Source organism: Lissotriton vulgaris, chromosome 3_1 (assembly GCF_964263255.1).
Source record: "Lissotriton vulgaris chromosome 3_1, aLisVul1.2, whole genome shotgun sequence".
Taxonomy (NCBI): Eukaryota; Metazoa; Chordata; class Amphibia; order Caudata; family Salamandridae; genus Lissotriton; species Lissotriton vulgaris.
The window spans coordinates 755,004,381-755,021,839 of NC_141689.1; the positions used below are offsets into that span (position 1 = coordinate 755,004,381).

At 43.7% G+C, this 17,459-nt stretch overlaps 1 protein-coding gene across 1 annotated transcript in view; it reads left to right on the forward strand.

Moving 5' to 3' along the window:
* Nucleotides 1–14,897, forward strand: part of HSD17B4 (hydroxysteroid 17-beta dehydrogenase 4) — an 883,985-nt gene extending 869,088 nt beyond the window's left edge. Inside the window, exon 24 of the mRNA XM_086961070.1 lies at nucleotides 14,452–14,897. Within this exon, the coding sequence (XP_086817196.1) occupies nucleotides 14,452–14,541 (90 nt within the window). The 3' untranslated portion in view covers nucleotides 14,542–14,897. The remainder of the gene's footprint in view (nucleotides 1–14,451) is intronic.
* The last annotated feature ends 2,562 nt before the right edge of the window (nucleotides 14,898–17,459 follow it).

Genomic DNA, 17,459 nt, shown 5'->3' on the forward strand with positions numbered 1-17,459 from the left:
TTCCCAATGATAGGGAGAGCCGGCATCAAAGGATAAAAAATTGTTGTCACTGTGATCTCTTGCCCGCCACAAGCCAGTTATTCCTGTGGCAACTTTTTTGACACCTCCTGATGGAAAGCCCAAAAAGTTAGAAGGATCGCGAGGCCCTACTTTCAGTCATTATCCATATTAAAGATCTATATCAAGCTAGCCTTTGCCCTTCTGCATTCCTGGAGATTTCTGTATTCCCAGAGCTCGCTTTAGGACACCTGTTAAGGTGACTGACCAACGGCGGCCTAAGAGAGCCGCACTTCACTGCTAAGTTCCTCTTGTGGTAGTTGATTAAAGTAGTCAATAGAAGTGTGCACAAACAACTCCAGCACCGCCGCTGTTGGGTGCAAACTGCGACGCAGATCAATACATGAGTAATTATGGAGGGGTGCAACACTGAGTTGTCTCTTCCAAAAGATATAGACGGACAAATATTCCTTTGTGTTTATTTTCCTTTATTTCATTGAAATCACAAAACAGCTCCAGCCAACGCATTTTGTTCAATTGGCATTAAACTTCATCAGGGCTTAACAGTTCAAATGATAAATGATCCGTAATTTACATGTACTGGTCGGGAGACAGACACCACATACCCGCAACCCGGGCTTTGCGGTTGGGCCCCTATTAGGGAGCCCCCACATGAAACGTCTACAATCTTTATCTTATTAAACGATGCTTCCTACACATGGAACTTGGGGGCAATGGTGCAGACTTTGTGTGCTTGTACTAACCTACAACTCTTGAAAATAAACACAAAGGAATATTTTGTTTAATTCTTTTAGGCAAGAACTTTGTCAGGGCGATTATACTGCTATTCGTTGTTTTAAACTGAAGACGTAATCAACAGGATGGCTCAGCTAAGAACTCTCCCTGCGACGTCAACTTAAATTCGTAATCACAAGTGGAATATAATGGCTGTTGTGCCTATCGTACTGATTTGCCAGGTGTATTTTCAGACCTGGTGGCTATACCCTAATATTAAACAGCGTTTGATTCGATACATATCCTGCTGCTCGATATGTCATGTCGCCGGCACAACAGCCACTTAATAGGGTATCGCCACCAGGTCTGAAAAGACACCTGGCAATTCAGTGCCTAGCCTGGTGCATCAGGCTCTGAAAACCCAACACTTGGAGACCCTGGCTTCTCCAAAGACAAGTGGACTTTAATTCATAAGAAACAGTGCCAGGGTTCCTGAAGGTCAGTTACAATAGCTTGAATATCACCCTCTGTCACTTAGTGTGCCAGGGCCCACTGCCTCAGCTGTGGACTCTCAACAGAGGGTGTGAGCCCTGGTCCCTGCTGTGTGACAGATGTCCAATGTATGGATTGGACTACCCTCCCCTGGTGCCAGGTACCTGGTTGCCCGGGTCTGTGTGGATGGGCTTTGAAGACTTGTGTGGTCCCACCTGGATGTCTGGGAGGGCCAGTAGTGGAGCTGCCTGCCTGTGCTGTTGTGGGAGCAGCATGCTTGTTCACCTAGAACATGGGTGGTGGAAGTCGGTGCTGCCTTACAACCGCCTCTCGTGCCCGGACATCATAATGATCACTAGGGCCTTGGACTCTCTGATACCCATTGTATCGACTAAAATCAACTCTAGAGAGTCGAGTCCCTGGTACGATGGCGCCCTTCGTGCCCTGAAGGGTGCCTGTAGACGGGCTGAGAGGGCCTAGAGGAAGACCTATGGGGCTGATTTAAAAGCTGAATATGCCAGGTCCGTTAAGCTCTACCATCGGGCTATCTGTCGAGCTCGAGCGGCTTTTTATGCCGCAGAATTCCGGAACAGTACTAATCCGTCAAAAGCAATTTTTAAGGCCGTAAAAGATCTCATGGCAAAGCGGACTACCTCTACGACCGTAAGTTCCCTTTCCCACTGTGAATCCCTTGCTTCTTATTTCCTGGGGAAAGTCCAAGCTATTTATCGGACATTCCCTAGCATAGGGTCCGGTCGGGAAAGCACCAGTGGGACTCCCCATCAGACTACTCTGCTTGTCTTCCCCCCCCATACCTTGGAGGGGTTTGATAAACTTGCGTTGCAAGTCAAATCTGGATCCCCATCTGATCCAGTAAGGCCTGCTCTCTTTCGAGATCAGGCTTTTATGGGACGTTCAGTTGTATGTTCCCTTGTTAACCTCTCCTTGGAAACGGGAGTAGTTCCAGCTAAGTGGAAGCAAGCTGTGGTGTCCCCAATTATCAAAAAGCCCTCCCTGGACCCGTCCAAGCCTGAAAGTTATCGCCCCATTTCGTTGCTACCCTGGCCAGCTAAGATCACAGAGGCCCATGTCAATCTGGCCCTGTCTGAACATCTTGTACGGACCAATGCCCTCGACCCCACACAAAACGGCTTCCGTGCTGGTCACAGCACGGAGACCGCGTTACTTGTGATGGTGGAACATCTCCGTGCAAGGTTGGATGCTGGTCAAACGGCGGCGCTTATATTGTTAGACCTTAGCGCCGCCTTTGACACGGTAGACCACAGCATCCTCCTGCATCGGCTTGAGGAGACTGGCATTGGCGGTCAGGCGTTGCAATGGTTCCGCTCCGTTCTAGATGACCCCTCCTTCTGTGTTGCCATCCCTCCCTTCAAGTCCAATTTCCAACCGCTGGCCATGGGGGTTCCGCAAGGGTCCTCGCTGAGTCCCACGTTGTTCAATCTTTACGTGAGACCGCTGGCTGATGTCGCTAGGCAGTGGGGCCTAACTTTGGTCTCATATGCCGACGACACACAGCTGGCGGTTACTCTCAGCGGGGACGCGGAGATTGAGGCCCCTAGGTTTCAGTCTGGACTGAAGCGGTGGCCAGCTGGTTGACAGGCAACTGTCTCCAGCTAAATGCCACAAAAACGGAGGTGATGGTTGTCGGTAAGGGAGTGGAGATGTGGGGTGACCAATGGTGGCCTTCAGAGCTGGGACCCACTCCGACCCCGGTACCGGAGGTGAAAAACCTGGGGGTCTGGCTGGATGAGGGCCTTTCCTTTGTAGGGCACACTAAAAAAACTGCGGCCTGTTGTTTTGGACTGCTAAGGGGCTTGAGACCTGTTCTCAAGTTCTTTGACGCCCCGACCAGGCAGCTAGTGATCCAGGCAACTATCATCTCTCGCCTGGATTATGCTAGCTCTCTTCTGGCTGGGGCCAACCAGGCCGAGTTAACCCGTTTGCAGCGGGTTCAGAATGCTGCGGCTAGGGCGATTGTTGGCTTGCCCAGATTCAGCTCGGTGGCAAATGTCCTTCGTTCCCTACACTGGCTCCCTGTAAGGAAGCGCATCCTCTTTAAGGTTCTGTGCCTTGCCTTTAAGATTCTGAGAGGTATAGGCCCGGAAATCTTATCTAGCTGTCTCTCCTTTTACGTTCCCACCCGGACCCTCCGTTCCCAGGGCTTGGCCCTTGCTGTAGTCCCCAGATTCAGGCTCAGTCGCATGGGAGGCTGCTCGTTTAGTGTAAAAGCTGCGTCAGCATGGAACTTCCTTCCTGTTGAAATTCGCCTGCTGGAGGACCTCTTGACTTTCTGGAGGGCTATAAAAACATTCCTGTTTTAGCTGCTTTTATGTTTTTCCATTTTTTCTGTTGTGTTATGTTCTACCTTGTCTGCGCCGGGACGCTCCTTGGCTGGAGTATCTGTGCGCATAATAAATTAATATAACATAACATAACATAACATGGATGAGGGAAAGAATGGAGTGACAGTGCGGATGGATGAGTGGTAGGATGGATGGATGATTGAAAGGATGGATGGCTGGATGTAGAAATGAAAGGGTGGATGGAGGGATAAATAAGTTAAATAATGGATGGATGGGTTTGGGAATGGATGGATAGGTTTGAATGTGGATGGTAACACGGATGAACAGAATAGTGAAAGACTGAATGATAGATGGAAAAATGAATGGAGGACTGAATGTAAAGGTGAAATGGTGGAGATCAGTAGGTGCATGAATTGATATATGCTGGATGGCAGAGAGGAGAGAGTTATTCTGGGTAGGATTGTGATGACTTGCTTCACTGACTTGGTGCCATAAAAGCTTTGGTTCAAAGAAGGGGGGGGGGATATTTTGATTTTCTGGCTGCTCCCTTGTCTTTGTGTGACATTTCTGTATTTGCCATTTGTACTTATGGCATATCTACACCATGCGTAGGACATTTTGAGTGACACCCAACTGCTACTTGAATGTTAGTTTAGTAATTGTAAATTGTAGCATGTTTTGTTTTAACTGTAAGATTCTAGAGAGAGCTGCCTTGTAGTACCAGGAGCTGTGCTTGAAGTGTTTGTTGTGTTTGTAAGCAATATGCAAGGTGTCCAAAATAAGCGGTGTAATAGTGTATTCTCAGTGTCATTTTCAAGAGCTCTACAGAGAAAAGCACATTTGTGACCCCTGTCAGCCAGTGCTAGCCTCTCGGTATGGCAAACGTTTTGCAGCTCTCTGAAGTGCCCCCTTAAACAAAGTCTGACTCCCTACTTCAAGTCACACTTGCTGACAAACCCATAACGTGCCCCCTATTATGGGTCTGCCACAGCAAGCCCCCTAATTCACCACCACAGCAAGAACTCTTTAGTAACATCCCGCAGCAATGCGATGCAAGAACTTATTCCTGACTCCAAGAGTATGTAAGACCAATACTCCGGGGATGAGTAAGGGGTCGGCTTCCAGTTTCTAGCTAAGAAACTGCACTGTTCTGCAGTAGTCTTGATGCAAAACCTAATTGCTGATATTTTTTCTCAGTCCAGAAGATACAAAGCCCTAAACTGTCATTGCAGTGGCAGGGATAAACAGCACTAGCTTACCTCTGCAACAAACACACATACTTGCGTAAACACACACACACACACACCAATGCTGTCCACCGCCTTATCCTCAGAACTGGCTACACTAATGGTTGAGAATAAGTGCATCATCCATCTTTCTCTTCCAGTCACAGTAAAAGTGATTTATATGAAAACTGTAACTTTCACTAACACGGATTTCCATCAGAGGAGGTCTCAAGTTGCTTCTTTATACCACATGCAAGTAGTTCATCCTGCTGTTATTTTCTTGCATTCTGGAACTTGCATTTTCATTTTTCCAACATAAATGCAGCAGTATAAGATCGAAATGAAAAGAATAAATCAAATGATGTATAACTTTGGGGACTGTAAAAACTCACATTTTAAACAGCCTTTTTAGTACCGTGGTGATCTTAAACTTTCTTTACTGACCTGTGATTTATAAAGCTTTCCAATAAAAATTAAATGGTACATGTATTTGAACTCAACTTTATTTCGCTATCCCCGATTGCATAATTGTAACATAGGGATGCCATTCAATTAATTTTCTGAGGTGATCTGGAATTTTAATCATGCACTAATCTGGCAACAACGAAATGACATTGAGTAAGGAAATCCATCTTTGTGAGACCTGTGCCTAAATTTTCCATTCCATGTGACTATTGTAATCCATTGAATACAGCTTTAAAATGGACAGTCTTATTTCATTTGGGCATTCAGCTTTTGATCCACACTAGGTCACTTCAGCTATACCAAAGAAGATTAAATGTCCTGTGATGTCACTTTCTGTGATGTCATTTCTTGTGATGGTGCATGCAAATTAGAGGGACCTCTCATCTTCCCATTCACCTGGGGCCCCAAAAATCCTAGGACCGGCCCTGCTAAGAAAGATGACGGCTTGAGACCCTTCCTAGACCGCCACCTCTTGAAACTGTACATTAATCAGGGAAAGTTCAAAATGGTGTCCTTAATCCAGGTGCCGTTGGCCCTTAACCCAGGGGATTTGCTTGTGCCTCTATATTTCTAGGACACCTGCTTTCACCTTTCAGTCATGCCTGCTAACAGGTCACTACCTGAGGTCCTTTATGGGGTCGCAGCGCTTACAGTTTGTGGTTCACCTTTTGTTTGCCAGTTGTGCCATAAGTGTATATCTAGGTGCTGGCAGTGACTAGGACTTCACAATAGAGCCACAGTCCCTTCATTTCTGTACTTGGATGAATGGTAATGATATCTGCAGCTAGGGCGGTGTTGCGTCTTGGACTCTCTCTTGGGAGGTCACACAACTGTGACGATAGACTGTGCAATGGGGCATTTCTCCACTTGGGATTCACTTTCTTGGCACACTGAAAGTGAGTGTCGATTCAGTCAGCTGTCTCTCCTTACAATAACATGGGCAGTAGCTCTACCCAGAAGTAAAGGAAAGGAATCGCTTCTCCAAGGCCCTGAACAGAAATTGTTCTTGGTATCGCTCTGTATACTTGGGGATGCCTTCAGGTCCGATTGGTCTTATGGTCTTTTTACGCGTCTCTATTGATACCACTTCTCTTGAGTTATGCAGAAGATGCTGGAATATCGAGCACAACTGAGCTTAATCTCCCCAGATTGGATGAGGATTTGAATATGCCAATTTATTGGAGTTCGCACTCAGTGAACTGCATTCCCTTCCAGACCAGCCGTCTTCCCAGTTGTGCTCTGGTCTTCTGTATCGATTGCGCGTCAGGACAGAGTGAACAATCACCTGTTTGGTGGTTTTACTGGAGCCAAGAAGGAAAAAGCGGTAAGGAAGCAAACTCACGATGGGTTACCCTTTGTATTGAGATCTGCTATGCATTGGCCAAAATGGGTCCCTTCGGTCTTCATTCAAGCCCCCTCAACAATGGCCATGCCAGCTTCTACTGCTCCTTCCGGGGGCTTCCAAATGGCTAATATTTGTCCGGCAGCCATCATGTTGTCATTACATACTTTTTCTACGCATTGTTCCTCATGGCTCAGGCCCACAGTGACCGATCTTTTATCAAGGCTGAGGTACATGACGTCCTTGGGTAATTGACACAACTCGTTACCACTTTGTGTAGGGTATTGCTCCTAGACTCATCCATCAGGTCAGGCATCTGGAGGAAGAAGTGTCCATCAGAACAAAAAGTTACTAACCTTAGAGAACAATATTTCTAATGGATACTGCATCTTTCCACAGATTTCCCAACACGCTCAGTCCTTTCCTGACTAGTTAGTGGCATATTAGTAAGGGCTTAAGGTGTTCAGTGCATTCTATTCTGTTACTGTCATTATCGGTTATGCTCTCTTAATTGCTCCTTGCACAGCTTGATGCAAAGTAGAAAAAATACCAGGTTGTGACACCAGCACAACATACCTCCTGCTGTCTCACCCTGGGCAGAAAAGGCAGTGTTTGAAGCCACTTGGTGCCATATAACACTGCTGGAGAGTTATTGCAGAGGGAAAAGTTATTGGACCTGTCTTGCCCCCTAAGAATATTCACAAAGTGACGAATCTGCAGAAAGATACCACATCCACCTATCGTACGGAGATTAAGTATATATTTCCTTTTGGATTGCAAGGCACTTACTTTTGGTGTAATGATGTAGATATGAAAATCTCAGGTTTTGAGTCCATCCTGCCCGCCGTTTATTTGGAAAAGCTTAATTTGTTTCTCATTCATTTTAAAGATGTAAGTGATGCTGAATACCGCCGTGAGTTAAAGATTATTTAATATTTTCATTTTACGAATGCTTTATAGGTAGGGAGCATCTGAAGCTCACAAAGGTATTTTAGTGTGAATTAATGTTTTTGTAAACCGCAGTCAATGAACTGTGCCTCTACTTGCTCCCAATTTTTGGCCGCGACTTTAACTGAATATAGAAAGCGAAAGTGATTTGCCATGGAACACACATTTGGGGCAAGACATGATACAAAAGTTTGTTACATGGCCCAATAATGAGTACATAATCTGCAACTTGGCCACTTGACTAATTTTCCTTCCTATCTAATATTTGTGCTCAATGCAATAGCCTATTCGCTAGCCAGTTAGTGATTTGACATTATCCCAAGCGGTCTAGGCAATTGCTGATGGTGATGGCCTCCAGGAAGCATGTTCTTCAAAAAGCTATGAGTGCAGGCGCCCCCAAATGTGCTCTCCTGCCACAGCAGGACCATACCTTCTGCGCTCACAAGACACAATGCCTTTTACCCACAGATCTGCTTGTAGGAGTTGGCAGCATTGTGACTTCTTCCTCTTGATGCGTGGAAATTGAAGATCTACACAGGAGCAGTATGACTGGGCTCCATCTGCTCTCATTGTCAGCCGCTGAAGATCTGCAATGCTCTAGAGTATGCTTTGATTGCGGGACTTGCTACTTCTGGAAAGTCGAGTGCCTAAAGGGAGTAACTTGCTTATCCACTTGAAGGGAATAGTGCGGTGGCCTTGGCTCATCAGTGGTAAGACAGTACTGATACAAGGCTCTGCCCAGGCATGCCTTATTGTCCAAGAATCCTGAGAAAGGATATGGCAGTTATATCCATGCATTAATGCAATAATACTAGCAGAAGTTAAGGAGATATCTCTTTTTGGAAACGCTACACAGCCTATGTTGGTGTCCAGTTTAAAGTGCCTGGATTATTTTGAGGTTCTGGGAATGTATTAGAAACAAATGACGGGTGATGTTACTCTCCTGTTATGAGTTCAGTACGGTATGTTGATGTCGTGTTTTTAGTTTAGTACGGTATTCTCTTTTTTGTTTCCCTTTGGCTGAGCTTTTGGCATTATGGTGTTAGTTTTTGACCGTTTTCACTTTATCCTGAACTCTTATAGTATTACTCCGTGTGATTTTAGGCAAGTATAACGTGATGTCACTGGCCATCATGTCCTCAAGCAGAAGTCCTGCTGAAACTTTCTGTGATTTCGCCAGGCCGGATGCCCTTTGATGACATTTCTTGTCATATCTTTCATTATGGTAAATAGTGCCCACACCTGGGAATGTTGGCAGTTTTCATTCTTTCCATTTCCCTGAGGAGAATAGCTTAATGAGGCACAATGTGTGTCCAGTCTGGACTGACAGTTGTTTAGGTTTGGTCTATGTATGCATGAGGACTATCCAGGAGCAAGACTAAACAGATGCTAGACTTCCACTCATCTTGAGAAATAGTGAGTGAGTGAAGGGATGGTAAATGCTGAAGTTTAGGTTTACTTTCTTCAGTAATGTGGTGACCTCTCCTGCTTTGAGTGTGCCTTGTACCAGGGAGGAATTAACTATGTTAAGGGGGGTTATAATGTCTTGAATGATCCAAGCAATTACGAGGGACAGTGCCGAATTGTGTTGACGTCCCTAAAGAAGGTAACAAGGCCTTGTTTTAATCGTCGTTGCAGATAGGCAATGATTAAAGTGGGCAAGTAGTGTCAACCAGTGAGTGCCTGCGCTTCTTTTATTTTCAATGGGGAGTAGTATCACTTCAAACAAAAAGGTCTCCGTTTCCAGATACCTAAGAGCCTTGCTAGATCGCAGTCAGCACACACTGGGGTTAACTGTGGAAATATGTTATTGTGTACAAAAAAGGAGAATTGCTCCTTTTTTAGGTGTCCCCTCACTCACCGGGGTTGCCCCACGGTGACATGCTTCATCATTGGGGCCATCCCAGTCCTCTACGGGCTGGGGCGTGCTGCGACTTGCGAAGTTACGTAGGAGCACTTTTTAAGACTATGTGTGGTGCATGTGTAATTGTGGGGAGTGGACGATGTGATGTGTTTTAAAAATACCTGCCCAGTAGGTTTTCAATAAACTTTATTCTTGCCTCTAGGTGGTAATATTAAAAACGGGGTGGAAAGATAGGCTGCCCTAAACTTAATGTGTCCAGATGTACCTATCAACTCCTATAGTCGACATGTTTCGTGCATACCCCAAGCACTTCTTCGGGACTACACAGGGACCAGCCCTGTGTTCGCCACTCCTTAACTCTTCAATGAGATATTAAAAATTTTAATTATTAAATCTTAACTGCAGCAAACTCTATTAAGTGCATGCAATGATACCTACGTATTTTGTTCCAAAAAACACGTGGTTCCTGAAAAATAAAAGACAACTTGAAAAGGCACGGGGTGAATACCCCCATATCTTATCACACATAGTTTGCAAGCAGAAAATGTGATGATTTCCTGTGATCTATAAACGGACATGTTGACCGTGGTTGTATTCATGCACAAAACGTGATTCATTTCGTGCATCGTAACGTGATTAAAAAAGCACCTCTCTTAGTGACACACCCAAGCATTCATCTGTCATTCACACTCATACATACATTTCCTGAGACCTAACTGGGCCCCATGGATTCGGAGGGGTTCGATATCCTAGCAACTCTGGTGAGAGAAAAACGGAGTTCGTAAATAACCAAGCTGCGGGCCGATTAGTAATGTTAAATTGACCCATTGATGGTCCTCGCGACCCCGTTTTGACTTACTTGTGCACCGGATACCTCCTACATTTAGGCACCTACTTGTGTCCCTCCGGTCCGGATGTTATCGGACCGAGGGTTTTCGGTCTGTTTATAAGGAAGTGCCGTTCGCGGTATGCTTGCGCTAGCGTGGCTACGTCCATACGGGAACTAGAGCGTGCAGTCTTGTGTCATGATTCATGACGTGTGGGTGGCGGCCATCTTGGGTGTACCGTTCCCGTATTTGTAATATAAAAACGCTCTTAAATAGGATTATACGGACACAATCACACCATAGGTCTAATTTCGGGTGTTGTGCAAAGTATTTGCCAAATTATCAAGCTATTTATTAACAAGTTAATTTTAAGCATACAAGTTAATTTTTTTGGCATAACCTCCTTGAGGAAACGGGGGGGGGGGGGTTTTGGCAGATAATGAAAAAAACAGTTCTGCCCTATTGATTATTTTCAGTCTCTCAAATTAATTTATAGAGGTTGCCAGAGGTGACTCTTAGGAGTCAGATTAGACCATTGTGGTTCCTGAACAGTATTGGGTCGGTGGTGTTCTTTACATTGAGGACAGTCAATGAGTTTCTACAGTTATGATTTAGTTTTTCTGCAAAAGACATCTCTCAGTTAAGTGAACTGCCCCCAAGGAATATCATCATTTAGTCCCACTATGTGAGAGCGGAGTCTGAACACCCAACGTTGTTCTTTTTCCAGTAGTTTCTTTTCCATGCCAGCATGGGGCTGTTGGATTTCCAAAACTACCCAACGCATATCATTAGGCGTGTGTGCCTTTTCTAAAAAGTGTGTAGTCATTTTTGTGTTCGAGTGTTTACACCTAAAGTTACTGCGGTGTTCCACCATTCTCGTGTTGACCTTCCTGGTTGTCATTCCTATGTAGTGCAAATTGCACACACATGTTATCATGTATACGACCCCTGATGTATTGCAATTTGAAAAGTTTTTCAGATCCCAGACGAGGCCTGTATTACATGTCACCTGTTTAGTAGTTTCGGTTAGGTGGCATACGCTGCAATTAGAACACGGGTGGTGACCCAGTGGCAACGGATGTAAACGTCGAATAGGACCTTCCATATTCCTTGGACGTGTGTGTACCACTAGATCTTTTAGATTTTTCCCTTTCCGGTGACTGAACATTGGTTGGGTGATGTTCAAACCTCCACTATTCAGCGTTTTCCAATGTTTTTTCACAATTTTTGTTACCTGCTGTGAGGCTACAGTATAGGTAGTGATACAGATAGGTCTTCTTTCAGAGGTATCTGTAGGTGGTTCCTTAGGTTTTGATTCCAGCAGTGCATCTCTGTTATTATTCGATGCTCTTTTTTTGGCTTTTTGGACAATCCTTTGCGGATATTGTCTTTGGTGTAGTTTTGTACACAGCTCTTTGGCCTGCACTTCATAATCACATTTCTCAGAACAATTTCTCCTTAGCCGTAGAAACTGTCCAAAAGGCAGATTTTCCCGGAGTTGTCGTGGGTGAAAGCTTTCAAAGCTTAGTAGGCAGTTCCTTGATGTCGGTTTGAAATGTGTTGTGGTTGTCAGTATCCCTCTTTCAGCCTTGATGTTTAAATCCAGAAAGACTAGTTGTTCTCGGCTCATTGTAGAGGTGAATTTTAGAAAGGGGTCTTGTAAGTTCAGCCAGTCAAGGAAGGCATTTGCCTCCTGCTCATTCCCATTCCAGATGAGGATGACATCGTCAATATAACGTCTCCACATCTGGATCTTGGTGGAGTAGGGGTTGTCTGTACTCAAGATTTTCTTCTTCTCTAACCAGTGGACATACAGTCCCGCCACGCTCGGCGCGAATGTGCTTCCCATGCTTGTTCCATGGGTCTGTTTATATATTGTTTGTTGGAAGAGGAAGAAATTCTCGGTCAATGCGAGGCGACAGCATTCTAACACCACATGCCTTGGTGTTTTGTAATCCCACTCATTCTCAAATAGGATATCCTCCAGAATTTGTAGTGTCTCCTTGTGGGGCAAGCTCGTATAGAGGCTCTCCACGTCGAGACCGATCAATATCTGTGTGGAGGGGTCAAAGGTGAGGTCTTTTATGAGGCACAATACTGATTTCGTGTCCTGTAAGTATGTCTCTGTTTTTTGTACAAGTGGTCTTAAGAATGCATCTGCAAACTTAGACAGGGGCTCTAGTTAAAATCCGATCCCTGAGACGATAGGTCTCCCGGGTGGTTTCTCCAGTCTTTTGTGGATCTTTGGAATCGTATAAAAATACGGAGTCCTTGGGTGTTTATTATCCAGAAAGTCTGCTTCCTTTTTGGATAGCCAATCGTTAATCAGACACTCTTCCACCATTCCTGCAATTTCAATTCTCAGGCGTTCTGTCGGGTCCGCCCTCAGAATCTCATAATTCCGTTGGTCAGCTAGTAGTCTCAGACACTCATTCTCATAATATGTTGAATTCTGTATCACAATAGCTCCGCCCTTATCGGCTGGTTTTATTGTAATGCTTGTGTCATTAGCCAGTTCATGTATGGCTTCCTTCTCAACTTTACTAGTATTATGAAATGTTTTCAGTGACCCGGTGTCCAGGTCCATCACATCCTTCAGGATTGCCTTTTCAAATGCAAGTAGTTCCACTGGACTGGGATGGCCCCAATGATGAAGCATGTCACCGTGGGGCAACCCCGGTGAGTGAGGGGACACCTAAAAAAGGAGCAATTCTCCTTTTTTGTACACAATAACATATTTCCACAGTCAACCCCAGTGTGTGCTGACTGCGATCTAGCAAGGCTCTTAGGTATCTGGAAACGGAGACCTTTTTGTTTGACTTAATATTTGGAGGGCGAGCCTAGCTAAAATTCCTCTAACTCCCTTTCTTATTTGTTGAGTAGTATCACTTCTCAGCAGGGGCGGCGTACTTAAAATAGAGAGCTCTGCCACTTCTTAGAAGCAAACCGGTACTCTAGATAGCGAGTACCTCCACTTTTATATTCGTTCCAAGCAGCAGCGCCTGGCACTGGCAAACGTGGCAGAGTTTGAGGGGGCAAGTTGACAGACGACGGAATAGGTATAATTAAATAAATAAATAAAACCTATGTCGTCGTCCGTCTGCTTGCCCCCCCCTTCCGCGCCCTGCCCCGCCTCACCCCCCCACTGCGCATACCAGTGCTGGCCTAGTCTAAGCACTGGAGATAGACAATAAGCAGGGTAAAAAGAAATTAAAATGTTGTGATTACAAGACTTTTAATCTGTCCCTTTTCAGTTATTCCATAGTATATGTATTCACATCCAATAGGAGACAGAGAAAGGAAATGCATTTCTATCCACGAATGTATGGAAGTAATAAGAATATGTCAACGTGGTAACATTTAAAAAAAACTATTTTTATTCCATACATTTTAAAAGAAAATCAGTGTCACTGATGGAACTGAACAATAAATCTGAAAATAACTTAGGTTCTCATCAAGAAATTCTGAGTATGAGCAGTGGCTGATGTGAACCTGGACAGTCCCGCACTCTATACCAAAACCTATCCCTTGATTGAAATCACTTATACTGCAAGGAAAGAGCAGAGAAGTGAGCTTCAAGTAAGAATGTGGCCTGATGGAAGCTTCACACACCCCTTGATTATTAAATAATACCTAGTCATCAATACATTATTTTAGAAGAGATACATAATGGGCTCATAAAGCGCCAAAGTAGCAGAGGTAAATGTAAACTCAGTGACTGGTATTTTTAACACTAGTTTGTGTCCAACATACAGAAAACTGAAGTTCCGCAGCTCCTGGTAATTGAAAGTATCATCAATAAAGTAATTGATGATGTCTTGTGATTCCATTTGTGAGATCATGTGCGACTTTTAAATGTGTGAGTTCATGCGATGGATGAACACTGCTTGCGAGGAGGCCTTAAACCTATATGGGAAGTTTAATGCCAGCCTTTCCTTGTGTTGTTTTCATTTTGTATTTGAGCTTGTTTGGATGGTTTCCTCTAAATGTCTGTTCGATCCATAAACCTGCCTCAGCAGCAGTAGTGCGGCACTGAAAATACCCAGACTGAAGTAAATCAAATGTGTATGGCTCTCTTCTTGTGTCCGTATCCGTTGCAAAGACTCGTGTTTATAGCTGATTACACTCGTCCCCGGGCGCCCACGGTGTGCGAGGCTTTCATATCTTGTCATTAAAGAGAAACTATGCTTCGGATTTGATGTTTCCTTGTCTTTTGTTCTTTTGCCTCTAGGCGTTCTTCGCTGGCAAGCTGAAAGTGAAAGGCAATATCATGCTGAGCCAGAAGTTGGAGCTGATTCTGAAGGACTATGCAAAGCTCTGAAGGCGCGCGCCTCTTGCTGTTCTCTGGCAATGGAAGGGAGGTTGTTGGTTTTCTCCAGAAAGACCATTTGGTAGCTTCAAGGCACTAAAAACAACGAAGGAAAAAAAGAACCCTGCACATTCTTAGCTTCGTTCATTAATTATGTCTGATTGTCAAACGTTTGCTGCCTGATATTTGTTGATTATAAATAACATCAATGTCTGATTGAAAACCAGAATGTGCTTTGTCATTAAAAATTTATTTCAACATTATATCTATCGATTTGTAGAAAATAATAAGGTTTTTAAATATAAACATTTTCGTTTTAGAAGAAAGTGAAATTAATAAAACGGCAGTGTCTGCTCTTTCATTCATAATTATGTCTACTGGTTTTATAAAATATAAATGTAAAATATGTATACATTTGTCTGGTGCCTTCATCTTCTCATTGGCATTTCTTACAACTTGAAAAACTGCTCCTTGAGAGTGCCATCGCCAGAGAGGGTACTTATGAGCCACCAGCACTGAGCACTCATGCCATCTCGATGATTCATAGCATAATGTCCTTTGTTCAGCAGAGCCCACTTGTATGGTATGGCCCAGTGGCAGCTGGCAACTACTGTGAGTGTGAGTGTCTATGTGTGTGGGGGGCGGAGGGGGGGGGATTACATTAAATAAATAAATAAAATAAAAAGTTCCTTACTGTGCCGCAGCCTTACTCCTCCACTGATCCTCTTCTTCTGTGTGACGTCAGCAACCCAGCCAACTCCCTTAACCAATCCTGGCGCTTCTCTCATGCTGCTAAACCAGCATGAGAGTAGCACCAGGATTGGAGGGAGCTCTCGAGGGCACTCGAGACCTGCAAATGCTCTCAAGCTGGGTTGAGAGGGTTAAAGTGTGCATGGCTGTCGCAAAACCGCCGGCCAAAGGGACATGCACACTTTAAACCAGGGGTCTCCAAACCGGTCCTGGAGGGCCGGATCCATGCCAGATTTTTAAAATTACTACATGTATCTCAATGGGGATATCCAAAAAATCTGAAATGGATCCGGCCCTCCAGGACCGGTTTGGAGACCCCTGCTTTAAACAGTGCACAGTCAGCGCTCAGCCAATCACTCCTCTCTGCTGCCATTCAGCAGGGTCCGCCCCTACCTGACACTTGGTTCGGGACAGGGTGACAAATAAAAATGGTACTTAATTAACTTCATTACTATTTTATTTTTCATCTCTGGGGGCATTTTAGTGGGCGACGCTCCTCCGTTCTATTGGAAGAACTGCCCCTGGTATGGCTGCCGGTTGTATGTGATTTCATAGCAAAACAATTTCACCAAACACCGTTACTGAAAAACCATTTCACCCCAATTTTTCAATGGAAATTTGCATGAAGAATGGCATTTACCATTTCATAGAAACCAAATTCATAGAATGCCTTTTTTTCTAAATATGCTTTTGCATGGTTCTCTTTAAAGTATAAATGCAAATAATTGCTGGTCTTATATTTAGAAACATTTTTGTAGGAGGTCATTCTTTCAGTGCTGTACCACAGAGTGTTATTTCAGATTTATATCCTTTATTTTTACATTGTCAATTGTTTGTTATGCTTTAATTTGCTGGCCCCTCTTCACCCCTAAACAACATCCATCCCTGCCCCCTCAAAACTCTCACCATGCCTAAATCACACCAATCCCATAACCCTAACCTCCACCCATCCCTGAACCCTTAAAAACCCCTCACTACAACTGAACCACCCTCATGCCTGACCCCAAAATTCCACCTATCCCTGAATCCTAAAAAGCCTTTCATCCCTGAACTCCACCTATCTCTGAACTTTAAAATCTCTTACTTCCCCCTAAACTTCACCTGTTCCTGAACCTTAAAAGCCCATTTTTATGTGTAAACCCTAATCATCCCTGAACCCTTTAAACCCCTCACTACCCATAACACCATTCATCCCTGAACCCTAAAAAAACCTTTACCACCCTCAACGCCCTCCTTCCAAGACCCCCAAATACCCTTACTATCCCTAAAACTTGATCAAAGTTTAATGTAATTGTAGATTGTTCCTAAAAAGGATGTCTCTTTTAAAATATTTACTTTATTTTTTTATTTATTTGTATTTTGTAAAGCGGTTTTTCCATCATTTTGTTTCCTCCAATGTTGATTCCCAGTTTTCATTTTTCCATTAATTCACAAAACCAACAATGCCCCTCCACTAATGATTTTTACACTGGTGTAAAATAATATTATAGATGGCTCTTTCCATAGATTCCACATCTTTAGAGGTGCACCAAAGCTCAAGCTGTATCCCGAAAAAACCATACAACTACGTATTTTGGTTTGCTGCACAAACAAATGAAATATTCTCACTTTTAATAACAGAAATCAAAAAAATCATCAGGTCTTGCAAAAGGTATTCTTTCACTTTATTCTCACATGAGATTTCCACCAACTGTAATGTAAAAATACAGCTAACACGAGTTTTGTGGCCTTTTACATGCTGCTTTGTCGTCTGTCCTCGCACCATGGGCCAGATGTATCAAACTATTTTTTTTGCCATTTCCTCTTTGTGAATAATAATGGTTTGCTAATAGGGTGTCGGTAAACATGACGCACGTTACTTAGAAAATTTTATTTAGCGATTTCGCTATTAAAAATTGCTATTCCCAATTTGTGAATCAGGATTATCAAATCAAATCAAAATATCTTTATTTCGATTGTTGGAAGCAATCATAAAAGTACAGAATAAGATCACATTATTTACAATATTAAAAATACATAATTACAGTACAAGAATTCATCAATTTCAAGAAGTCCATCAATTTCAAGGTCCAAGGATAACATTTAAATATAAAGTGCGTTTAAATGTCCATGCTTTTCCTAATGCACATCACATTTTTTAAATACAAAGTTGTTGTTGCTACACATAAGTGGTTATCAAG